The sequence below is a fragment of the Leptodactylus fuscus genome, chromosome 7, assembly GCF_031893055.1.
Source record: "Leptodactylus fuscus isolate aLepFus1 chromosome 7, aLepFus1.hap2, whole genome shotgun sequence".
Taxonomy (NCBI): domain Eukaryota; kingdom Metazoa; phylum Chordata; class Amphibia; order Anura; family Leptodactylidae; genus Leptodactylus; species Leptodactylus fuscus.
This window is the reverse complement of record NC_134271.1, coordinates 148,694,257-148,720,671: the sequence shown is the minus strand read 5'-3', so window position 1 is coordinate 148,720,671 and position 26,415 is coordinate 148,694,257. Positions and strand designations below refer to the sequence as shown.

General features: G+C 41.5%; 1 protein-coding gene across 1 annotated transcript in view; it reads right to left on the bottom strand.

Annotated features, from left to right (window-relative positions):
* Nucleotides 1–845: 845 nt before the first annotated feature.
* LOC142214328 (sodium/potassium-transporting ATPase subunit alpha-2) overlaps nucleotides 846–26,415 on the bottom strand; it is a 37,175-nt gene continuing 11,605 nt past the window's right edge. The window contains exons 6-23 of the mRNA XM_075283253.1: nucleotides 23,811–23,945; nucleotides 23,551–23,668; nucleotides 22,901–23,169; nucleotides 22,618–22,816; nucleotides 21,331–21,440; nucleotides 20,939–21,073; nucleotides 20,497–20,686; nucleotides 20,126–20,301; nucleotides 18,521–18,657; nucleotides 17,908–18,058; nucleotides 17,510–17,678; nucleotides 16,170–16,324; nucleotides 14,749–14,872; nucleotides 8,696–8,841; nucleotides 8,085–8,215; nucleotides 7,715–7,816; nucleotides 6,471–6,562; nucleotides 846–1,240 (exon numbers count right to left, since the gene is read on the bottom strand). Coding sequence (XP_075139354.1) covers nucleotides 1,212–1,240; nucleotides 6,471–6,562; nucleotides 7,715–7,816; nucleotides 8,085–8,215; nucleotides 8,696–8,841; nucleotides 14,749–14,872; nucleotides 16,170–16,324; nucleotides 17,510–17,678; nucleotides 17,908–18,058; nucleotides 18,521–18,657; nucleotides 20,126–20,301; nucleotides 20,497–20,686; nucleotides 20,939–21,073; nucleotides 21,331–21,440; nucleotides 22,618–22,816; nucleotides 22,901–23,169; nucleotides 23,551–23,668; nucleotides 23,811–23,945 — 2,568 coding nt within the window. The 3' untranslated portion in view covers nucleotides 846–1,211. The remainder of the gene's footprint in view (nucleotides 1,241–6,470; nucleotides 6,563–7,714; nucleotides 7,817–8,084; nucleotides 8,216–8,695; nucleotides 8,842–14,748; nucleotides 14,873–16,169; nucleotides 16,325–17,509; nucleotides 17,679–17,907; nucleotides 18,059–18,520; nucleotides 18,658–20,125; nucleotides 20,302–20,496; nucleotides 20,687–20,938; nucleotides 21,074–21,330; nucleotides 21,441–22,617; nucleotides 22,817–22,900; nucleotides 23,170–23,550; nucleotides 23,669–23,810; nucleotides 23,946–26,415) is intronic.

The window sequence follows — 26,415 nt, the reverse complement described above, 5'->3', positions numbered from 1 at the left end:
AAAGAGGAGTGATGAACCTAGTATTCGTATTTCTCCAAGCCAGGAGCACCGGGTAGAAAAACATCAAAAGCAAGAGATTGAAATCTGAGTGAATGCCCCATCGATCAGTAGAAACTACCCCCAATGTGTACGGGTGCCCGACGGTCACCGCTCCAAGGACACTCTACACCTGAGACTTTGAATCTATCTGGTTTGTGGCCTGGCTTCAATGGCTACTGGTCACTTATGGAGGCCAACTACTGCTTAGAACCTACTACTCTATACGTTGATCCTGCACAATGGCCTGAGTTTCTAAGGCCCTGTTCACATGGGGCAAGAGGGGGCGGATTTTGGCACTGAATCCACGTCAAAATCCGCCCCCTCACAATAGCGTTCTATGCAGACCGCTAGCTTCCTTTTTTCTGTGAGCGGTATATTGCCGCTCACGGAAAAAAGAAGCGAGCTGCCCTTTCTTCAGGAGGATTCCACGACTGATTCAGCCCCGACGTCCGCCTCATGGCAGCACCCTCCGGACTAGGCCCATTCATTTGGGCCTACTCTGGAGTGGGAAGCTGCGACTGTTGGAAGCCGTGACATACGTGGCAGGCACATTTTGGTCCTATTCCGACGCAGGACCAATCAGGACCAAAATACGCCATCCCATGCCCCAAGTGAGCTAGCCCTAAGCTGTTAGGATTGTGTCTGTCAACACAGTGTTAACAGATTCCAGCATGGCAACCACTGAAATTCTCTTTCAGACACATTGTATCTGTATGTAGGCTCACCTATACGAGAAGTGGAGTCTCCCTTTAAATATGACAATTTTTGAGCTACAATTGAGCAATGCTGAAAAAATTGACACGAACAAGGAGTGACTGAATTTTATGAACATGTATGTTATATAAAGTACAGGAGAAGCATCAGTGTCTGATACACCATGGCCAGTAAGGAATAAGGAGCTCACTGTACAGGTCATATAGGAGGAGCAGTCAGAGGGGGCATCGGCTTGCTTGGGCACAGTGGTTAGTGGCGTAGAGGTTAATAGTGTGGCTACTGCCGTAGCTTCGGCCAGTCTTTACTAGAATTACATGAGGAGGGGTCCATTCATTTCCAAGGCATCTACATCGTATTAAAAAAAACCCTCCTCCCGTGAAGCTTTATAAAGTGGGTATCCTTGTCTCAGCATACGTAGCCAACCCAATATGGCGTCCATTCCCCCTCGATGAGAGCCTTTAATAGTAAGACTCCTTCTCCACCCATCCTATAAGTGAGAAAAAGAGAGAATTAGGTGATGAGAGCAGAAAGAAAATTAAAAAAAATATCGCATAATGTAATTTACATGGCCGGGACAAAGAATTGTTTATTAGGAAAATGAAATAGGGGCAGCGATAATCTAATATGTCTGAATTGTGCCAAGTAGTACGGTAAAGAGAATATCATTACATCTGCCAGAAATACTAAGAAATACATTGACCCTGACAATGCAATAATATTCTTGTACATAGGAGCAGTATTATAGTAGTTATATTCTTGTACATAGGAGTAGTATTATAGTAGTTATATTCTTGTACATAGGAGCAGTATTATAGTAGTTATATTCTTGTACATAGGAGTAGTATTATAGTAGTTATATTCTTGTACATAGGAGTAGTATTATAGTAGTTATATTCTTGTACATAGGAGCAGTATTATAGTAGTTATATTCTTGTACATAGGTGTAGTATTATATTAGTTATATTCTTGTACATAGGAGCAGTATTATAGTAGTTATATTCTTGTACATAGGAGCAGTATTATAGTAGTTATATTCTTGTACATAGGAGTAGTATTATAGTAGTTATATTCTTGTACATAGGAGCAGTATTATAGTAGTTATATTCTTGTACATAGGAGTAGTATTATAGTAGTTATATTCTTGTACATAGGAGTAGTATTATAGTAGTTATATTCTTGTACATAGGAGCAGTATTATAGTAGTTATATTCTTGTACATAGGAGTAGTATTATAGTAGTTATATTCTTGTACATAGGAGCAGTATTATAGTAGTTATATTCTTGTACATAGGAGCAGTATTATAGTAGTTATATTCTTGTACATAGGAGTAGTATTATAGTAGTTATACTCTTGTACATAGGAGTAGTATTATAGTAGTTATATTCTTGTACACAGGAGCAGTATTATAGTAGTTATATTCTTGTACATAGGAGCAGTATTATAGTAGTTATATTCTTGTACATAGGAGCAGTATTATAGTAGTTATATTCTTGTACATAGGAGCAGTATTATAGTAGTTATATTCTTGTACATAGGAGTAGTATTATAGTAGTTATATTCTTGTACATAGGAGTAGTATTATAGTAGTTATATTCTTGCACATAGGAGTAGTATTATAGTAGTTATATTCTTGTACACAGGAGCAGTATTATAGTAGTTATATTCTTGTACATAGGAGAAGTATTATAGTAGTTATATTCTTGTACATAGAAGCAGTATTATAGTAGTTATATTCTTGTACATAGGAGTAGTATTATAGTAGTTATATTCTTGTACATAGGAGCAGTATTATAGTAGTTATATTCTTGTACATAGGAGCAGTATTATAGTAGTTACATTCTTGTACATAGGAGCAGTATTATAGTAGTTATATTCTTGTACATAGGAGTAGTATTATAGTAGTTATATTCTTGTACATAGGAGCAGTATTATAGTAGTTATATTCTTGTACATAGGAGCAGTATTATAGTAGTTATATTCTTGTACATAGGAGCAGTATTATAGTAGTTATATTCTTGTACATAGGGGCAGTATTATAGTAGTTATATTCTTGTACATAGGAGTAGTATTATAGTAGTTATATTCTTGTACATAGGAGTAGTATTATAGTAGTTATATTCTTGTACATAGGAGCTGTATTATAGTAGTTATATTCTAGCACATAGGAGTAGTATTATAGTAGTTATATTCTTGTACATAGGAGGCAGTATTATAGTAGTTATATTCTAGTACATAGGAGTAGTATTATAGTAGTTATATTCTTGTACATAGGAGCAGTATTATAGTAGTTATATTCTTGTACATAGGAGCAGTATTATAGTAGTTATATTCTTGTACATAGGAGCAGTATTATAGTAGTTATATTCTTGTACATAGGAGCAGTATTATAGTAGTTATATTCTTGTACATAGGAGCAGTATTATAGTAGTTATATTCTTGTACATAGGAGTAGTATTATAGTAGTTATATTCTTGTACATAGGAGCTGTATTATAGTAGTTATATTCTAGCACATAGAAGTAGTATTATAGTAGTTATATTCTAGCACATAGGAGTAGTATTATAGTAGTTATATTCTTGTACATGGGAGCACTATTATAGTAGTTATAATCTTGTACATAGGAGCTGTATTATAGTAGTTATATTCTTGTATATAGGAGCAGTATTATACTAGTTACTGTATATTCTTGTACATAGGAGCAGTATTATAGTGGTTATATTCTTGTACATAGGAGCAGTATTATAGTAGTTATATTCTTGTACATAGGAGCAGTATTATAGTAGTTATATTCTTGTACATAGGAGCAGTATTATAGTAGTTATATTCTTGTACATAGGAGCAATATTATAGTAGTTATATTCTTGTACATAGGAGCAGTATTATAGTAGTTATATTCTTGTACATAGGAGCAATATTATAGTAGTTATATTCTTGCACATAGGAGGTAGTATTATAGTAGTTATATTCTTGTACATAGGAGCAGTATTATAGTAGTTATATTCTTGTACATAGCAGTATTATAGTACTTATATTCTTGTACATAGGAGCAGTATTATAGTAATTATATTCTTGTACATAGGAGTAGTATTATTGTAGTTATATTATTGTACATAGGGGCAGTATTATAGTAGTTATATTCTTGTACATAGGAGGTAGTATTATAGTAGTTATATTCTTGTACATAGGAGGTAGTATTATAGTAGTTATATTCTTGTATATAGGAGGTAGTATTATAGTGGTTATATTCTTGTACATAGGAGCAGTATTATAGTAGTTATATTCTTGTACATAGGAGCAGTATTATAGTAGTTATATTCTTGTACATAGGAGCAATATTATAGTAGTTATATTCTTGTACATAGGAGCAGTATTATAGTAGTTATATTCTTGTACATAGGGGCAGTATTATAGTAGTTATATTCTTGTACATAGGAGCAGTATTATAGTAGTTATATTCTTGTACATAGGGGCAGTATTATAGTAGTTATATTCTTGTACATAGGGGCAGTATTATAGTAGTTATATTCTTGTACATAGGGGCAGTATTATAGTAGTTATATTCTTGTATATAGGAGGTAGTATTGTATTAGTTATATTCTTGTACATAGGAGCAGTATTATAGTAGTTATAATCTTGTACATAGGAGGTAGTATTATAGTAGTTATATTCTTGTACATAGGGGGCAGTATTATTGTAGTTATATTATTGTACATAGGGGCAGTATTATAGTAGCTATATTCTTTTACATAGGAGTAGTATTATAGTAGTTATATTCTTGTACATAGGAGGTAGTATTATAGTAGTTATATTCTTGTACATAGCAGTATTATAGTACTTATATTCTTGTACATAGGAGGTAGTATTATAGTAGTTATATTCTTGTACATAGGAGCAGTATTATTGTAGTTATATTCTTGTACATAGGAGTAGTATTATAGTAGTTATATTCTTGTATATAGGAGGTAGTATTATAGTAGTTATATTCTTGTACATAGGAGCAGTATTATAGCAGTTATATTCTTGTACATAGGAGTAGTATTATAGTAGTTATATTCTTGTACATAGGAGCAGTATTATAGTAGTTATATTCTTGTACATAGGAGCAGTATTATAGTAGTTATATTCTTGTACATAGGAGCAGTATTATAGTAGTTATATTCTTGTACATAGGAGGTATATTCTTGTACATAGGAGCAGTATTGTAGTAGTTATATTCTTGTACATAGGAGCAATATTATAGTAGTTATATTCTTGCACATAGGAGGTAGTATTATAGTAGTTATATTCTTGTACATAGGAGCAGTATTATAGTAGTTATATTCTTGTACATAGCAGTATTATAGTACTTATATTCTTGTACATAGGAGCAGTATTATAGTAATTATATTCTTGTACATAGGAGTAGTATTATTGTAGTTATATTATTGTACATAGGGGCAGTATTATAGTAGTTATATTCTTGTACATAGGAGGTAGTATTATAGTAGTTATATTCTTGTACATAGGAGGTAGTATTATAGTAGTTATATTCTTGTATATAGGAGGTAGTATTATAGTGGTTATATTCTTGTACATAGGAGCAGTATTATAGTAGTTATATTCTTGTACATAGGAGCAGTATTATAGTAGTTATATTCTTGTACATAGGAGCAATATTATAGTAGTTATATTCTTGTACATAGGAGCAGTATTATAGTAGTTATATTCTTGTACATAGGGGCAGTATTATAGTAGTTATATTCTTGTACATAGGAGCAGTATTATAGTAGTTATATTCTTGTACATAGGGGCAGTATTATAGTAGTTATATTCTTGTACATAGGGGCAGTATTATAGTAGTTATATTCTTGTACATAGGGGCAGTATTATAGTAGTTATATTCTTGTATATAGGAGGTAGTATTGTATTAGTTATATTCTTGTACATAGGAGCAGTATTATAGTAGTTATAATCTTGTACATAGGAGGTAGTATTATAGTAGTTATATTCTTGTACATAGGGGGCAGTATTATTGTAGTTATATTATTGTACATAGGGGCAGTATTATAGTAGCTATATTCTTTTACATAGGAGTAGTATTATAGTAGTTATATTCTTGTACATAGGAGGTAGTATTATAGTAGTTATATTCTTGTACATAGCAGTATTATAGTACTTATATTCTTGTACATAGGAGGTAGTATTATAGTAGTTATATTCTTGTACATAGGAGCAGTATTATTGTAGTTATATTCTTGTACATAGGAGTAGTATTATAGTAGTTATATTCTTGTATATAGGAGGTAGTATTATAGTAGTTATATTCTTGTACATAGGAGCAGTATTATAGCAGTTATATTCTTGTACATAGGAGTAGTATTATAGTAGTTATATTCTTGTACATAGGAGCAGTATTATAGTAGTTATATTCTTGTACATAGGAGCAGTATTATAGTAGTTATATTCTTGTACATAGGAGCAGTATTATAGTAGTTATATTCTTGTACATAGGAGCAGTATTATAGTAGTTATATTCTTGTACATAGGAGCAGTATTATAGTAGTTATATTCTTGTACATAGGAGCAGTATTATAGTAGTTATATTCTTGTACATAGGAGCAGTATTATAGTAGTTATATTCTTGTACATAGGGGCAGTATTATTGTAGTTATATTCTTGTACATAGGGGCAGTATTATAATAGTTATATATTGTTTCTTGTGCCTATTCTTTCTCACCTCCAGGGTCACGACGTAAGATCAGCTTTCGGACCTCATCATATACAAAGATGAGGAGACTGTACGGGAAGGCACAGAACCACCATGTCACCCTGCAAGAAAGAGACAAAGTAAATGAAAATTGATCCTTCCAGTAATTATAATGGTAATGTTTCCGCGTTGGATCCCCAGTGTGCAATGCTGTTTCCATAACTCCCATTTACCGTTATGAGAGTTATGAAAACAGCATAAAACAGCCATATTTGTTTCTGTGACAACCTTCTCAGCGGTCAGGAGAAGAAGCCTTGTATTCTTGTTCTGACCATGTTAGCTCGATGTGAGAATACCCTTTAAGCTACAAGTTTAAATATGATCATGGAGATGGGAATATCCTATTCTGATATCAGAATTTACTACAGTGGGGTATTCCCCTCTTATACTGAAAGTGAATGTATACATGCAACATAAAAATTCTGTGTATTATTGGTGCCATTGAAGGGTCCCAACGTGGGACTAAAAATAATGTGAAAAAACGTTTTAGTATTTAGACAATATGAAAAAACAAAAACATTCTTTGCTGATAAAAATGTAAATAATAAAAAATATATATATTTGTTTTTTTCCTTTACAGGTGTGGTTTCTGGCATGTTCTGATCTGCACATGCCAGATTTTGCCAAGATTATTACAAAAAAATTTGGCATATTTTAAGTTTATCCTCCCAAAAACAGGGGTCTGTTTAATAATATCTATCAAAATTTGGTCTCCAGTAGGGTTGAGCGATCGGGATCGGTGATCGAGCAAATATCGGGATCGGCTGGAAAATGATAGGAAATCGGATTTTAAAATCGATCCTGAAATCTCGAGATCGACTCAACCCCAGTCTCCAGTGAAGACCCAAAGAGATGTTTTATGTGTCCTCAAGTTATTGAACTTTATTCATCTGGCGCCATCTGGTGGACACACCTGTAACATAGCACCAGTATAGGAAATGTCGCGCCTAAACGCATCTCAAGTTAGTCCCTAAGTTTCATTGCTTTACAATCTAATTGTAAGCTCTTTGGATCTGCATGTGCCATACCGAAAATGGATACGGCTTACAAAAATCTTGACAAAAAGTGAGTTATCCCACTAAGTGGCAGTTCTAGAGTCGAGACTTTGGTTTGATATCGGTTGGGTCTGGTAATAACTTATCAATGACTAAATGGTTATGCAACTGGCTGATAACAGAGAGCAACAGCGGCTGTTGCAATATGGCACTACTCACTTTAGTGGATACATTCGGAGGGCAACATCCATTCCAGGACAGTAGGACAGGAACGCGGCCAGTGCGGTCTCCTCCAGTAGGCCAAATATCAGAATCTTGTTCCTGGGGAGAAGGAGATTATTGGGTTGGTGGGATACTGCAGCTCAGAAAAGTTCCTGAAGACCAGGGGAATACATCATGGAGAAGAAATGCCACCTATTATGGGACACCTTGGCCCCTTCCCACCCTTGCGGAAGGCTGGCTGGGTCATAGTCCATCCTTCATAGGTGGTCAAGCCAGGACCGATAGTGGAGAGGACCACCTTACTATGGTACATGATGCCTAATGACTAATAATTGGCACCCAGAATTTGGTACTACAAGCTCCTTACTTCATCCCTTGCTGGAAGACAGAGTTCCTTCTGGTCTTACAGATGATCAGATCGGCCCACTGGACGACCACGATGCTGGCGAAGAACGCCGTGTGACAGGTGAACTCCACCACTTTCCGCTGCTCGTAGGTCTGGAAGAAGTAACCAAAGGACTGGTGTTAGAAGATACCTCAAAGCTACTACTACAAAGATCACCTACTCTCTGTACTAGATCAGGTGCTCCTAGAAACTACAGTACTACACCAGGTGCTCCCAATCCTACTTTATTATACCAGGTGCTCCTAAAACCACGCATGTGGTCAGAAATGGCCTCCTCAACATTATGCAGATCATTGTAGGTTTTGGTACTCCATTCCTCAGGGACCTTCATCTGATACAATCAAATTTCTACAGTACATTAAGTGACATCATCCATGGAGAGCAGTGACATCACTGACGTCAGCCTGAACAGGAAATCGTCTAGATGATGACATCATCAGGAGTACATTGCCTCCTGGAGTGAATGGACAAGTCCTACATGCTCAGCACTGTCCCAGTTTCTGAGAACACAGTAGATGCTTTTGCAACTTTTGGTCAAACACATGCGTTGCTAAATGCACAGAACCACTTACCCACTCCTGCCCATAACTGTCTTCTACAGCGTTATTTGACCGGTCGTCCCAGTCCAAGCGTATACCCAACAACTGCGAGGGCAGGAAACCGTTCTCCGCCAGGATTACAAAGTAGGTGAAGAACCCACCAAGGGCCTGGATCATTCCTGGAGAGTCAATAGATGGTCGTGAGACAGGGCCTGCAGCCGCTTATACAGTAAGTAGGGGGGGACGTAAAAGTATATCCTACTCTAAGATGGGGTCTTAGCAGATACAACAGGCGGCACTGCCATTTAGGAAGTCATTTTTATTTTGCTGCATATGAAAGCTTCTCTGGACCCAGGTCTAGGACGGGGTTGTCCGAGGTTTGTGACCACGATTAATAATATATAGCAGAATTATTCAGACACTATATAGCGCTGTTATTAGATTATACTGTAAGTTTAGCTGTTATTTGGTCACTGTGTAGTGATAATTCATCACTGTATGGAGTTATACATTGTATTATTTATGTAAAACTACAGTACTACACTAGGTCCTCCTAAAACCACAGTACTACACTAGGTCCTCCTACAACCATAGTACTACACTAGGTCCTCCTAAAACCACAGTACTACACTAGGTCCTCCTACAACCACAGTGCTACACTAGGTCCTCCTAAAACCACAGTACTACACTAGGTCCTCCTACAACCACAGTACTACACTAGGTCCTCCTAAAACCACAGTACTACACTAGGTCCTCCTAAAACCACAGTTCTACACTAGGTCCTCCTAAAACCACAGTACTGTACTAGGTCCTCCTAAAACCACAGTACTGTACTAGGTCCTCCTAAAACCACACTACTACACTAGGTCCTCCTAAAACCACTGTACTGTACTAGGTTCTCCTAAAACCACAGTACTACACTAAGTCCTCCTACAACCACAGTACTACACTAGGTCCTCCTAAAACCACAGTACTGTACTAGGTCCTCCTAAAACGACAGTACTACACTAGGTCCTCCTAAAACCACTGTACTACACTAAGTCCTCCTAAAACCACAGTACTACACTAGGTCCTCCTAAAACCACAGTACTGTACTAGGTCCTCTTAAAACCACAGTACTACACTTGGTCCTCCTAAAACCACAGTACTACACTAGGTCCTCCTAAAACCACTGTACTACACTAAGTCCTCCTAAAACCACAGTACTACACTAGGTCCTCCTAAAACCGCAGTACTGTACTAGGTCCTCCTAAAACCACAGTACTACACTTGGTCCTCCTAAAACCACAGTACTACACTAGGTCCTCCTAAAACCACAGTACTACACTAGGTCCTCCTAAAACCACTGTACTACACTAGGTCCTCCTAAAACCACAGTACTGTACTAGGTCCTCCTAAGACCACAGTACTGTACTAGGTCCTCCTAAAACCACAGTACTGTACTAGGTCCTCCTAAAACTACAGTACTGTACTAGGTCCTCCTAAATCCACAGTACTGTACTAGGTCCTCCTAAAACCACTGTACTACACTAGGTCCTCCTAAAACCACTGTACTACACTAGGTCCTCCTAAAACCACAGTACTACACTAGGTCCTCCTAAAACCATAGTATTGTACTAGGTCCTCCTAAAACCATAGTACTGTACTAGGTCCTCCTAAAACCACTGTACTACACTAGGTCCTCCTAAAACCACAGTACTACACTAGGTCCTCCTAAAACCATAGTATTGTACTAGGTCCTCCTAAAACCATAGTACTGTACTAGGTCCTCCTAAAACCACTGTACTACACTAGGTCCTCCTAAAACCACAGTACTGTACTAGGTCAATCCCAACGTTCATTTGGTGGATCGATTCGATGATTCATTTCAGGTATAAAGAAGTTCAGATCGAACCAGAAGATTATATTTTGTAATCTCTTCAGACCCCAGAGTATAATAGGTGGAGGCCCAGGGGAGGTGTAAGAAACAAAGCTCACCTTTCCTCGCCTCTTTTGGGGACCCCCGTGGCGTCCAGAGCTCTCTCAGTCTCCTCAGTGAAGTCATGTGCCTGGGGGCACCAATGAGGCCAGGGCAGCTTTAACCATAGAGCCAACGGTGCACCTGCACCAGTCCTTATGGTAGAGGGGGCTCCCTTTGGACAGCGAGGCAGTCCTACATTTGCTGTCCTGATGTACAGGATGCCGATGAGTTGAAGCCAGTGGTGAAGTTGGGAACCGTCTGCTCCCTGCTTCACCACCCGACCACTTTCTTTGCTTCCGGTGTCTTGGAGAAGGAGGTGTGATGTAATGACGTCTCTTACATCATGCCTGTGACTCCTTAAAGACTCCGGGACCAGAGAGAGGAGTGAACGTGGGGATTGAGAAAAGGTGAGTAACGCTGTTTGGGTTTTTTCTTTGATATATACAGTCAGGGACATGTAACATGTAATGAAGCAGCCTGGGGGGGAGAAGGGGACGACATGAAACTGTTGGGACAACGGGGGAAGGGGCATCCACTATGAGGGCAACCTTGGGGGTGGAGGGACATGATACTGTGGGGGAAACCTGAGGGGGGCATGTCACCGTGGGGGGACATGATACTGTGGGGCAACCTGACAGGTCATGTCAGTGTGGGGAGACTTGATACTGTGGGGGCAACATGGGGTGAGGACATGATATGGGGGGGATCTGGGACACTATCGGGGCAACCTGGGGGGTAGGGGGGCATGTTACTGTGGGGGCAACCTGGAGTTAGGACATGATATTGTGAGGGTAATCTGAAGGGGGCATGATATTGTGGGAGCAACCAGGGGAGTGGGGGGACATGAATTTGTAGGGGCAAAATGGAAGGGGACACGAATTTATGGGGAGCAACCTGGATGAGGAGATTATGAGGGGAATATTGTATGGGACCACCATGGAGCCATTAGTGAGAGCCACTAAGGGGCGTTATATTATGTGGGGGCCATTGAGGGAGCATTATAATTTGTACAGGTCAGGTATTTCTAGATGGGGGGCCCACTTATGAAATCTTTGCGCATGGCCCAATAATGTGTTAAAACGGCCCTGGCTGAGGCCTGTAATTGGGCCTCAGTGAGGACATGGCCATACCGAGCATCGAACCGTAAAAATTTTTTTAAAAAATTAATAATCCTGGAGTCTCCATAACTCCATTGAAGATTGGTGCATAAAGTCACCAGGCGATTGCTGGATCCTGTGAGGAGGCCCAAAGGAAGTGAGGAAAGGGGATTATGACTTTTTTAAAAAAATTTACACCTCTCCTGGGCCTTCAACTATTATACTCTGGGGGATGAAGAGTTAGTGGCCATTTTAGTTCATCAAAGACGAACGCCCACTTGTTCGGTTTTGTTAAAAACTGAACATATTGGGATATTTTAGTGAAACCTGGCTCATGACGAAGCGGTTCACCCATTTCTAGTTGTAACATTGTATAGCATCGCTATTTGGACACCTATATGGAAGTATTATTAGGCCAACCTATGGCACGGTTTATTGAGCTTTACTGGGGTCTGAATTATTATCGGGGTCTGGTCTAGGGTTTGAATTATTTTAAGGGTAGGGTCTAGAGTCTGAATTATTTTATGGGTGTGAATTATTTTAAAGGTCTGGGGTCTGAATTATTTTTGGTGTCTGCATTATTTTATTCATTTTTTTCCCTCTTTCTGGTGCCCCCACAATGTAATGCTCCCCTTCAGCTACACCCACAGTTTATTGACCACTTCCAGGTGTCTCAAGTTTAATGTCCCCCTCCATCTGCCCCAAGTTTAATGCCCCCACAATACCCCTCTTCATGACAAACAAAAAACCTGCAGGTGCGATGTAAGTAACACCATCACATTGTGCCTATTAATCTTTGAGGACAGACAGGAACTGATTGGTAAAGCAGGGAGCAGGCGGCTCCTGCTTTACCATTCTTGTATTCAACTCATCTGTGACACAGATGAGTTGAAGCCGGGACATACCTTCCTCTGACCGCGACAGGACCCGGAATCCGATACTGTCCCACTGAACCAAGGACAGTTTGTAGGTATGATGTATAATAGTGATTCTTGTCGAATCCAATTTGGTGCGAACTGGCTCGCTCATCTCTAATTGTGATAGCCGGAGACAGTCATACGGATTGAGGTAGAGAGTTCCAGAGTATGGGGAATGCATGGGAGAAATTGGTTGTGTGAAGAGCGGATAAGAGCAGAGTGAAGAAGGAGGCCTCGCGAAGATTGGAGATTGCACGTGGGGAGGCAGTGAGAGACGGATTTGTCCTGAATATTCCAAATTGTTCGGGTTTTTACCGAACCTGAACAATTTGGGTTTCATCTTGGGGGATCTGGATCTAAAGTGGCCGCCGTAACGTGATTTGTGGTAAATTATTATACTCTGAGGGTTCTTCAGACCGCAGAGTAGGCCAAAGGGAAGTGTAAAAGCTAAAAAAAAAACATTTATGCTCATTTTCCCTCAACTCTCTTTGGCCTTCTCGCGGCCTACATCAATCTGCTTCTTCCTCCCCTGGACTCATGACGTCACAAAAGAGCACGTGGTGTTCTTCTGTGCCTAGGGTCAACACTAAGGCCTGTAATTGGACCTCAGCTATGACATGGGCACGGTGAACGTCATGATGTCACTGGTGAAGCCCAATCACCCCTGGTGTACAACAGCACCAGATGGCTAGAGGATGAAGACAGAGGTCATGAGATACCACGAGGAGACCCGAAAGAGGTGAGGGAAGATGGTTATGAATTTTTTTTTAGTTTTTTACAACTCCCCCTGGACCTACTCCTATTATACTGCGGGGTCTGAAGACTCCCTGAACTATAATAATTTCACTTACAGTTGTATCCGAACCAGTTCGGCTCAGTCTGATTAGGTCAGAGATATAGGGAGGGGACGATATTTTAGACTCCAGTTGCTGGGCAATGGGTAGCCAGTAAGGTTGAGCCGATCTTGAGATTTCAGGATCGATTTAAAAATCTGATTTCCAATCATTTCCTAGCCGATCACGATCGTAAAATTTGCTCGATCGCCAATCGGAATCCGATCTTTTCCGATCCCGATTGCTCAACCCTAGCCCTAGCTCAACCTCTAAGGCAAAAGTCACTTTTAGGGTTGAGCCAATCTTGAGATAACCTCCGACCTCAATCCTGCTGGAAAAGATCGGGAGTGGAATTCCGATCGCGATCGTGAAATTTACTCGATTGCCGATCGGAATCCGATCTTTTCCGATCCCCGAACCCTTGTAGCCAGTGGAAGAATCGGCCAGGTATGTATTGGTACGTCCTTAGTCAATGCAGTTGACAACATGGATGGTCGCTAGTATAGTCCTTTGATATATTAGTGAGGTTCTAGGCTGTCCCAGCAGGCAATGCTTAACCTAGTTTTGCGCCGCGTCCGCGGACTCTCCGGTAATTAACTGCTGGATTCGCATCCATCTCAGGCAGGCGAGATACAAGAGAAGCTTTGTCAATTATCCGCAGATAGACTGAACAATTTATTCCTGACGCTCCACAGAACAGCAATACCCCTCACCCCGCTCCGCCAGTCACGTAACTGCACCGCCGTAATCTGTAATTTCACTTTCCAAACAGAGCAATTAATCTCTGCGGCTCAGACCTGGAAACAAATTGGCCTATTTTTTTCTTCCGATTGAAAGGCAGGCTAATTAAATAATGAAAGCCGGTTCAGCGGTAATGAATAAATAACAGAGCCGTGTGTACCGCGTAGAGTCATTGATGCGGGAGAAGAACAAGCAGGATTCAAGACCTGGGGACCATAGGAGCCTTTACATGTCACAGGATAGAAGACGTTTCTTAAAGGGGGATGATTCATAAAACAGTGTTAGGACGGATTTAAAGGGAAACTCTCAATGGGCCAGATTTTTCTCTGAGAGTGCTCAGCTAGGGGGCGCAACTGCACCATCTGAATGTCTATCTGAACTAACAGTCAAGAAGCTGAGAAACAGCTCCCTCTGTAAGTCATATAAGCCCTACAGGAACAGGAAGGTTCAGTTATATATATGAGAAGGTTCTTTATCTCCAGCTAGTGGTCATAAGTGGTACTGCACTCTTGTAACATTCTACAAGACCAATACCCACCAATTTGCCCATATGCCATGCTGATTAGACGCTCGTTCACTAGTTTATCTGTCCGTGGGTTCCTGGGTTGTCTTTTCATTATGTCACTTTCTGCAGCTTCATAGGCCAGGGAGATAGCAGGGACCTGAATAAAGGAGCAGAAAAATAAGTTAAAGGAATGTTTCACTAATTAATTTAATGAAATCTATCACATTTCCTAATCTATTTTTATTTTTTGATTGTATATTTTTATTATTCCATTCTCTGTACATGATTATGGGGGCGGCCATCTTGCCTGAGCTTCTCTTCTGCTCTGTTAACAACATTTATTGATACGCTTTACAGCATTCTCATGACCATAGGCAATAATAGACTAGAGCCATCTCATTGAGGTCTAAGGGAGAGTTTTCCAGACATGCTCTGTGCCTCTTCATACGTCTTCTTCCAGGGGTTGGCTTCAAAATTCTAGGCCTTGGACCTAGGGCAAAGCCGACTGCGCATGCCCGCTGGCCACAAGAAAACGGCCACTTACACATTATTGTAAGCGGCCATTTTCTTGTGGCCGGCAAGCATGCGCAGTCAGCTGCCCGAGGCCTAGAAGTTTGAAGCCATCGCCGGAAGACACGTGAAGAGGCCATTCTTGAAGAAGATGGAGGCGGCGCCAGAGAGTTCTCTTGCAGCATTGGGGACGCCCCCAGTGCTTTTGAGCGCTGGGGCCCACCCCCAGTGCTGCAAGAGAACTCATTTGCATACCGGCGAAAACCGGGATTTCTACGGAACGGCAGGCCGGAGAAGACATCTAAAGTTAGGAGACGAATAGCCTTTCTTAAGGCTATTCCTATGTGTTAGGCAGAAAAAAAATCAATTTTAATGGTAGAATCCCTTTACAGGATTGAAAAATGTCAGTCTATTATCATTATTATTATTATTATTAGGCTTAGTGGTCAGAGTGAAACTTTCAGAATACAGTACTTTTTAATAGATAGATAGATAGATAGATAGATAGATAGATAGATAGACAGACAGGAGAAAGATAGATAGGAGATAGATGATAGATAGATAGATAGATAGATAGATAGATAGATAGATAGATAGATAGATAGATAGGAGATAGATAGATAGGAGATAGATAGATAGGAGATAATATCATGGAAACTTTCTTTACAAATTTTCAAAAATTCTTAAAAAATATGATTAACATAAAAACTTAGATTAAAAAATCGATACATTTCCGGTGACATATTCCCTTTAAGGTCTCAAGGGTGACAATTGGTGGAGACAATTGAAAATAATTTGGGCGAGTTACCATTTTCCGTGAACCTCCTGCCTCAATGATGTCACCAAGTTACAAAGATGTAAGTGTGTGACTGATATGGGAGAGTCAATATGAGTGCTCTACAGTCTCACGCCACTGGATACGATCAGAGAGAAGATATACTCACCATATCTGTGCCCAGATCAATACACAAAATGGTGACTGTGCCCAAAGGAAGAGGAATATTGGCGATGATGAAGAGTAAAAATGGCGTGATCTCCGGGATGTTACTGGTCAGCGTATATGCGATGGATTTTTTCAAGTTGTCGAAAATCAGACGGCCTAAAAAAATAAGAATAGGAAATTTTTATTATTCGTGTGATTACTTAAAGGGACAGTAACGCATCTTCGTGTCAACATTTAATTTATCATCTCTCCAAAATAGCCTTGACTTCAGCTAATTGGATGATGCAAATGGTGCCCAAAAGTACCAAAAACCATCTTGTGACATGACAAAGAGGAGATCACATGACAGACTCCCATGTAGACCTGACTCCTTAGAAACAAGAAGAGTCCTGTTTCTAGGCTCTCATGCTCTTGTTTTTCTATTCATTGAGGTTGATTTAAGGAGAGGTCCTTCAGTGGTTGCCTCTTCCAGGGAAAAATTTCATAAGACGTCAAGCCTAGAGAAGTCCTCTAAAGAGGAACGTGACCTATGTCTAGGGTCCACCAATATAGATAAGATAAGATAATCCTTTAATAGTCCCACAGTGAGGAAATTTCAGCATGTTTCAGCAGCATAGTAATACAGATACAGGATAATACACAGTAATATAATACAGACGTAGACACACATATGCTGAGAAGAGAAGATATACTAGGAGTCCATAGCAGCTAAGGAACGGAAAAAGAAAGAAGGAGGACATTCATAGTCATAATCATTAGTTTTCTGTGCGGAGTGATCTTCGCTTGGTCTGATGTAGATTATACAGCCTGGTCGCGGTTGGAAGGAAGAACCTGCGATAGCTCCTTCTCACACTTGGGGTGAAGCAGACGGTCACTTACAGTGCTGCCAAGTCCCATCAAGGTCTCATACATGGGGTGGGATTTGTTCTCCCGCATGGAGGTCACCACAGACGGTATCCTTCTGTCACCCACCACCTGTACTGGGTCCAGGGGGCTCCCCAGGACAGAGCTGGCCCTCCTGATCAGCCTGTCAAGTCTATTTCTGTCCCTGGTTGATATACTGCTCCCCCAGCAGGCTACACCAAAAAAGATGGCTGAAGCAACCACAGAGTTGAAAAAGGCCCTAAGAAGTGGCCCCTGGACTCCGAAGGCCCTCAGCCTCCTGAGCAGGTAGAGCCTGCTGTGGCCCTTTCTGTGCAGCGACTCCAGGTGATCAGCCCAGTCTAGTTTATTATTGAGGAGGACACCCAGATACTTATAGGTCCTGACTATCTCAATACATGTATACAGGCTAGTAATAAAAGGGTTGGGGGCCGAGGGGAAACTACGGATCTTACAAACCTTCCTCCACTCCAGTCACAATTGATGCAAAGTTATCGTCCAAAAGGATCATGTCTGCCGCTTGCTTGGAGACATCAGAACCGGCTATGCCCATGGCCACACCGATATCCGCCTTCTTCAGGGCCGGAGAGTCATTGACACCGTCACCGGTCACAGCCACTATAGCACCCTGCGGAAGAAATGGGATATCTCATTTGGTTCCCCCAAAAAAGTAAGCATTAGCCTTATTAGCACTGGCCTCTATAAAGTGACGTTGCTTTGGGACATGGATGTCGATGGTGTCAATGAAGTGTTGTTGATGTTGGGACATGATGTTTACTTTAAGAAGTTCAATTCCAAAAAAGTAAACTGTGACTTAAAAGGTAACGCCACCCAAAATTCACCTATCTCAATGCTACCTGTCTTTGACAACCCTCTACGATGATCAGCTTCTGCTGCGGTGATGTCCTAGCAAAGACGATCTCGGTATGATTCTTGAGTATGTCGTCCAACTGTTCTGAGGTCATGTCCTTCAGATCGGAGCCATGGACTACACAAGCTTTGGCTTCCCTGGTGAGATGGAGAAATTGGTTATTTTGGAGATGTCATCTATATATCGTCCGCGCTATGGTCACACATGACATTACAAGTGAGTGAATATAACTTGCACTCATATATCAACTCTATCTGGCCAGCCAACGGTTACCATCAGTGGGGCATTAGTCATCTTTGTCACAGTCCGGATGCTATACTGCCTCTTCACCAGCAGAGTGAGCCAGCATACTGAGATATTTAATATGGGTCACCGCTATTTTTAACAATCATGCTTGGGTTAGTTTTAGTTTCGTGACACACAACAACAAAAAAAATTAATGAAAAACCAAAAAAGGACACATGGTATGTCTAGTATATATAGGTCATTACTTGATGACTAATACGAGTACACTTTAATTGAAACGACTCTGTACTGCACCCTAGTGGTGATACCCTTGTACTGCACATCGACCCTTCAGTGTCATCAGGAAGACTTACCTGGGGTTGACATGGCTTACTGGGATATTAAGCCGAGCTGCAATGTCTTCCACTGTCTCGTTTCCCTCTGAGATGATACCAACACCTTTAGCGATTGCTTTGGCAGTAATGGGATGATCTCCAGTTACCATGATAACCTGCAAAATAGCACCATGTGTAGATGTTTCATGAGAATTTGCTTTTGGGGTCATGTCTTTAAGGAAGATCATCTCTGGTCAACCTCAACAGCAGAGAGGAGAAGATCTTTACTCATTCGTTGTTCCAACCAGTGTCAGACTAGCCCACCAGAATACCAGAAGAACTTCTGGTGGACCCAGACTCTAACGCAATAATGGAGCAGCTGAAGACACCCAAATTGTTCTATGGTCCATTTCCTTAGGTTTCAAAGTGGTCATCCATCCCTAAAGGATAGGTAATGAGGATGCAACACACATAACTGTGTCGTCCTACTCATGATTGGATAAAGACCTTGACCTCAACCTAGTTGGTATGTGTTGAAGAGTTGCCAATGACCCCTTCCTCAAGGGGTTATCCCGAAATGCGTCACGCTTTCTTTGTTTGACCTTGGCTTCAGTCCATCATTTCAGAAGATCTTGTCCCTACTTTGCATTGCTGTTTCAAGTCAGAAGGTATCCTTATCCTCCAGACTCTTACCTGGGCCAATGGCCTGTCCTGTACAACTCCATCAATGACTGTCCCACCAGCATTACCAATCCTTTAGTGGGCCAGTATCTGGTCAATACCATATGCAAGAGCCATAATATTTTAATATTCAAGATCGTAAGTCAGGGCCGGCGTCAGCGCACGGCATAGTCGGGCAAGTGCCGGGGCCCACAGAGCTTCTGGGGGCCCCCCGGCACTTGCCCGCCCCAGCACTTGCCTGTCCCGATTTCAGCTCACAGCTCCTGCTTTAATCGCTTATGTATTAAATATTAAGGTGAACATAATGAAGGGGGCCCATGAAACTGCGGGGCAAATGAAGGGGAGAGGGGGAACGGCATGACACTGGGGAAGATGAAGGGGGTGGGGAGAGAACGGCATGAAACTGGGGACAGAGATGAAGGGGGCCTAATTAAACTGGGGGGGTAAATGAAGAGGGAGGGGGGGGAAACGGCATGACACTGGGGCAGATGGGGGGGTGGAACAGCATGACACTGGGGTAGAGACAGGGGGCATGAAACTGTGGGCAGATGAAGGGGGAGAACGTGATGAAACTGGGGACAGAGATGGAGGGAGGGACATGAAACTGGGGGCAGAGGAAGGGTGTATATGAAACTGGGGCAGAGATGGAGGGGGGCATATAATTTACGTGTGACTGTAGGAGGATCATACTGTGTGGGAACACATGATAACTGAATGAGAATGGACGGAATCAACATAAAAGTGGGTGGAGCCAAATTTGCCGCAGCGCGCATTTTGCCCCTCTTTCTACTCTTTAAAAATTGGGAGGTATGGCGTTGGTGACGCCACACTCCTGCGTGACGTCACTCGCTTTATCTGCGATGCACAGTGTCTCGACCTCCCCGCCTCCTTTACAGGGGCCCACTGAGGCTCTGTCGCCCAAGGGCCCATAAAAACCTGTAGCCGGCCCTGTCGTAAGTTTACCTTGATGCCAGCACTGCGGCACTTGCCAACAGCATCGGGTACGGCAGCCCTGGGCGGATCTATCATAGAAATGAGCCCTATGAAGCACAGGTTGGTGATCGGGAAGTTAATTTCATCGGTGTCAAACTTGAATCCACGTGGGAACGCGTCAGCAGGCAGACAGGCGTGGCAGAATCCTGGAAGACACGTGGATAAGTCACACAATGGACATTGGTGTTCTTTTCTAACCCCAACCTGTGATAAAATGTCTACAGCGATGACTATATGGAGCAGTGGAAGGAGAATAAAATGGCAGCACTTTTTACTGGCATGTGATGAATGACTCCTCCCAAATTATGACCTTTCCCAGTATCAGAATCAAATATGCCTACCCAGGACCCTCTCGCCCAGGCCTCCCAATTCAAAGTAGGCATTCTGGAAAGCTTCTTTCATCTCTTCATCCAAAGGTTGTTCTTCTCCGTGCATCATAATAGTCGAACAGCGGTCCAAAATCCTTTCCGGGGCCCCCTTCATGACCAGCAGGTGACTATCGGGACTGTCCTCACGTTCATGAACAGACAACTGTAGAAGAAAGAAAACACAATGAATATCTTGTGATGTTATACCCTAAACATCATCCATCTTCAAGGAGAAGGGTAAAAGCTCACAGGTTACTCTTCAAGTGGATGTCCATTACCGTGCCTAGTCATCTCGAAGGATGATTTCCTTGGTTGCTGGGCCTTCAACGACTGTCAAGATGCCAGCTACCCGGGCACGTAGGTCAGGCATGTAGGGTTGGACAAACTACTGACCCCGGCTGCATCATCTACCCACCTGATATTTGTTTGTTGAATTAAATGGAATCTCGGCCACTTTCGGGTTCCTGTCTCTCATCTTCCTTACTGAGCCACAAGAAAGCTCAATGCACTTAAGAAGAGCCGACTCTGACGCATCTCCTGCGGTGTCCCTCTAAACATTGATAACATGAGAAAGATGAATCACTGGGCATGTCCTATAAGAACTATATATCTGTCTATCCTTCTGTTTATCCATCTATTATCTATCTATCTTTCTGATATCTAACTATGTATCTATCTTCTACCTATAATAGAATCGGTCTTTGCATCTATGATAACACATTACCTACCATTATCCAGTACATTATTAGATCCAAATCTAATGGATTCCTCTAGGGCAGGGTTCCTAGTCTTTCCTTGATCACTCACCTTGGAGATGGGAATCTTTTCCTGACCCACTTTAAACACAGCGCGGTTACACAGTCCAGCGATTCTAGACAGGGCCGTCCATGTAGGAGATCGCTTATCAAAGGTTGCCCCTAAATGAGAGGTAAAGGGTAATTAGGTCGGGTATATAGAGACTAAGTGATCCGTCTATCACCCATATTCTACATTGTCAATGACCTGGCCCATATCCGTATGCTATATATCCATATCCTGGCGCCCTTAGTGGCTGCCTCGATAGAGGGCTCCAAGCTTGGAGCAACCTTTATCTTTCCTTTCTCACTCTTTTTCTCTGTATCTTCAAAAATCCTGTAACCAAGAAACTAGCACTATGAATTAGCAACTATAAATCGAATGGAAGACCCTGTGGAGTTTTTTGTTCCTTTTGTTTCTATTGTAAAGCATGGACTCAAGACCTGGTTCAGCTGGTTTCCTGTGTCTACACATGTGCCTATTACCATCCCCCCAGGACAGCATGGACTCCATGCGGCATGGAAGAGAAACCTATATGGAAATGCGGACTTCTTTTCAAGGAGATGATTTTTGGCGTCTATTGCTGATGTGTGAAGATGCTACAGCTGACTGGTATTTCTTTCTATTACTGTGGACACGTGGGACTCTGTTACAGCCTGGAAACCTACCATCACCCACCTACCCCAGGAGTTATGGAAGCTTGGCAAGAGAGCAGCACCCTGTCTACCTGGATGGCTTCAGACTTCTTTGGGCAGTAGAACACAGTGGTAAGGAGGAGGAGGAGGAGGGCTTGTGATGAAGGACATTTGGGGCATTTGTTGTGGTTAAAAGGACAATAGTGCTGATGCAAGATATCAAACTATCAGCTGTGAGCAGGAGATCTCACCACCTACCAAAGGAACTGCCACATGTTATCATGATAGCTGCATATGTCCCCCACCTCTGCAAAAATGTTTCTGGCTGTTATATCTACATGCTGTGACCCCTCCTCATGTCCTCCAACCACAGTCGGCTGTATTATTAACATAACTTCACACAGAGAACTAGATGATCCTGCCGTGTGTCTGTGTTTCTTTCTTTTTAGTTGCTATGATTCCTAGGATTTCTCTATCTGCCATGAGCTTGTATGTGTTTCTCTCTTGTTATATACTACTGTACCATCTATGAAACTGTATCACTGAAATTTCTCCATTGTGGGACTATTAAAGGATTATCTTATCTTATCTAATATAGCCTTATGTCCTCAAGCAAAGAATGTCTAAAATGTTGATGACATCATCATCAGTTATCATGTCCAACCTGACTGGTCCTCTGTGGTATCCGCCTCGTGAATTTGGTTGTCAAACCACATATGAGCCACGGTCATTCGGTTCTGTGTCAGGGTTCCCGTCTTATCAGAGCAGATAGTCGATGTGGACCCCAAGGTCTCCACTGCTTCAAGGTTCTTCACAAGACAATTCTTACGAGCCATCCTCTTAGCCGTGAGGGTTAAGCACACCTATGAAGAGAGCCAAATAAAGTATCAGAAAATGATCGAGATGAGAATAGTGATCGAGAATAGTGATCACAGATGTCAACTCACCGTGACTGTGGCCAGAAGACCCTCGGGTACGTTGGCTACTATGATACCAATAAGAAATATGACGGCTTCCAGCCAAGAGTAGCCAAGGATGAGGGAAAGGATGAAAAACGAGACACCGAGAAAGACGGCCACTCCAGTGATGATATGAATAAAGTGCTCGATCTCCATGGCAATAGGAGTGCGGCCTACTTCCAGTCCTGAAGCCAGGGTGGCAATACGGCCCATGACTGTGCGATCTCCTGTAGCTATAACAATACCCCGAGCAGTACCTACAAACATAGAGATACGTATGAGTTTTTCAAGGTTTTTTTTATGAATGGACACTGTAATGCTTCACCTCACCTGTGGGGGCACTGCAGGGAAATAGTACAGTTATTGGCAGGTTTGCAAGAGGACAGTTTGTGATCACTTTATTATCAATACAGCTTGTTCTCATCCTTCTGCCTGTCCATAGTGCTAGCATGAATTATCTTTCTAGTTAACCGTTTTTAATTCCCATAGAAGATAAGTCGTCCAAATGGACACAACAATATTATTATTCTCTCCTTGGATACACTTGGCGGGTCAGAGACACTAAGTTCTCCACATTGGTGGCTGTCATATTGGTTTCTCAACTATCTGTGTTGTGTCCATGGACTCTTCAGTCTTACCTTCTACACAGTTGGTGGAGAAGAAGGAGATATTTCTGGTCTCCAGAGGGTTTTCATGGGTGAATTCTGGGGATCGAGTCTGTGGCTCTGATTCTCCAGTCAATGAGGAGTTGTCCACCTGGCAGGAGATATAATACTTCTGTGACTTGTAGAAGAAAGACCTGAGATCCTTCCAACATTCATGGAACTTTCCATGACTCAGAATATCCGTCCTAACCATTCCTAGAAAGTTCTAAGAGTAACAGATATGATTGAGGTACCTTGCAACCATGGGAGGAGATGATCCTGATGTCTGCAGGAATTCGGTCTCCTCCTTTGATCTCCACCAAGTCCCCAACCACCACGGCCTCGGCGTTAATCTGAAGCTTCTCTCCTTCACGAATTACAAGAGCTTGCTAGAGGAACAGAAGATACCAGACAAATTTGACACTTTTCTGATATGTAGAACTAGCTGGTACCCGCGACTTCGTCTGCGGTGATTGTAGCAGTGGGTATATACAGGCGCCGGTAAGGTTTTCGTACTGTGTATAAGGTATGGGATATGAAATGTAAGTTTGTATCTTGTTTTTGCTGTAATTCAGAGAATACGTGAGACTTTTGTGTTGCAGTTACTTTGTATTTGAGCTGCTATATATACGGTGTTGTGAGAAACTTTACATAGTGACTTTGGGACAGAAGTATTTGAAGTTAACCCTTTCCCGCCGATGGCATTTTTTGATTTTCGTTTTTGACTCCCCTCCTTCTAAACCCCATAACTTTTATATTTCTCCGCTCCCAGAGCCATATGAGGTCTTAATTTTTCCTGGGACACATTTTTCTTCATGATGCCGCCATTATTTATTCTATATAATGTACTGGGAAGCAGGGAAAAAATTCTGAATGGGGTGGATTTGAAGAAAAAATGCATTTCTGCGACTTTCTTACGGGCTTTGGTTTTACGGTGTTCACTGTGCAACCAAAATGACATGTCCCCTGTATTCTGTGTTTCGGTACGATTCCGGGGATACCAAATTTATATGGTTTTATTTACAATTTGACCCCTTAAAAACAAATCCAAAACTGCGTTAAAAAATTGTTTTTTGAAAAGTCGCCATATTCCGACATCCGTAACTTTTTTATACGTGCGTGTACGGGGATGTGTAGGGCTTTTTTTTTTGCGGGACCGGGTGTACTTTGTAGTTCTACCATTTTCGGGAAATGTTATTGCTTTGATCACTTTTTATTCTAATTTTTCTCAGAATCAAAACAGTGAAAAAACGGCGGTTTGGCACTTTTGACCATTTTTCCCGCTACGGCGTTTACCGAACAGGAAAAATATTTGTATAGCTTTGTAGAGTGGGCGATTTTGGACGCGGGGATACCTAACATGTATGTGTTTCACAGTTTTTAACTACTTCTATATGTGTTCTAGGGAAAGGAGGGTGATTTGAATTTTTAATCCTTTTTTTATATATATATATTTTTTTACTTTTTTTAAACTTTTTTTTGCATTTATTAGACCGCCTAGGGGTATTGACATGGGTGGGCGGTGTCGCAGATTGTCAGAGCGGTGGGGGTCGGCAAACATGGCTGCTCCAGAGCATTAAAGAGAGCCTCCTGGCGTATCGGTAAGGTGAGGGGCAAAGTGGTAAAGTATATGTATATGTGATTGTGTGGGGTTAGGGGCGAGGCTGTAGAGGGCAATATGAATTTTGGGGCTTGCTATGGTCCAAAGTGTGTGAGATTGCAGAGATGGTGGTGTGAGTTTGGGTTTTGTGGGGGTCCTGGCACAAACGTATGTGCGCTATTGTGACGAAAAGTAGCCTATTGCGCAATCGAGTGTAGTGACTGTGTTTGTGGAAAATTTCAGCTAAATCGGTCGAGCGGGTTTTGCGTGATTGAGTAACAAACATCCAAACATCCAAACACACAAACCCACAAACATCCAAACTCACAAACTTTCACATTTATAATATTAATAGGATAATGAGACTCTTTTTTTCACTTGGTCTTCATTGCTGGCCAACCATTACATGGGTCAGCTCCCACATGTAGCAAATGTGATCTGACAATAGTATGTTTCCCAGTTGAGAAAGTCCAACCTACGTGATACGTCTATGACTAGGAAGATATATAACATGTAGACTCAACGTGTCCATTTTTCTCAAATGTTTTCAAATGTTAAAAAAAAGTGGTCGAAAGGAAGGTCCCACCCTAAGTGTCAAATCTGTGGCTGATTCTACCACTCAATGACTTCAAAGCAAGCCCTGAATAGATCAGAACATGACTAGAACCAGGAACTTATACTTCTCCTGTTACTAAGAAGGTGTTGTCCACCATAACAACTTTCACAAGAGAAGTTATAACAATCAGGTCCCAGGGTACTCCACTGATCACGAGAATGGGGAATGGATGCCCCTCTATTGAATGAAGTGATGGTCCATTCGATCTCTACGAGACTAACGTTTAGAGCTCAGCTATCTTCACCTGTCCTATAGACTTCAAATAGAGCTTCATTCAAGCGGGGTACATGAGACACAGGTTCTTGAAGTTGGCTACCCAACAATAACCGTGAATCCAACCGATAAGAAACTAATCGCCTATTATGATAAGGTGCGATCCCCTTTCTTGAACAAAACAACTCCCAAAATATGGAAATGCTCCAGGAATACAGCATTGGCTCTACTTGTACTTGGGGCCGAGTTCTTGAAGCCCCCTCTGCCTCATAGGAAGATGGTTGGGAGCCAAGGTATAGATTTTGCATTGAGACCCAAAGCTTCAACCTATAACTATGGCGAAACCAGAAGACCCATCCATCAACCCTTCAGTAGACGTTTTTGAAATAGAAGCCACCAAGGGCTGAGTATTAATCCGATGCTATGTTGT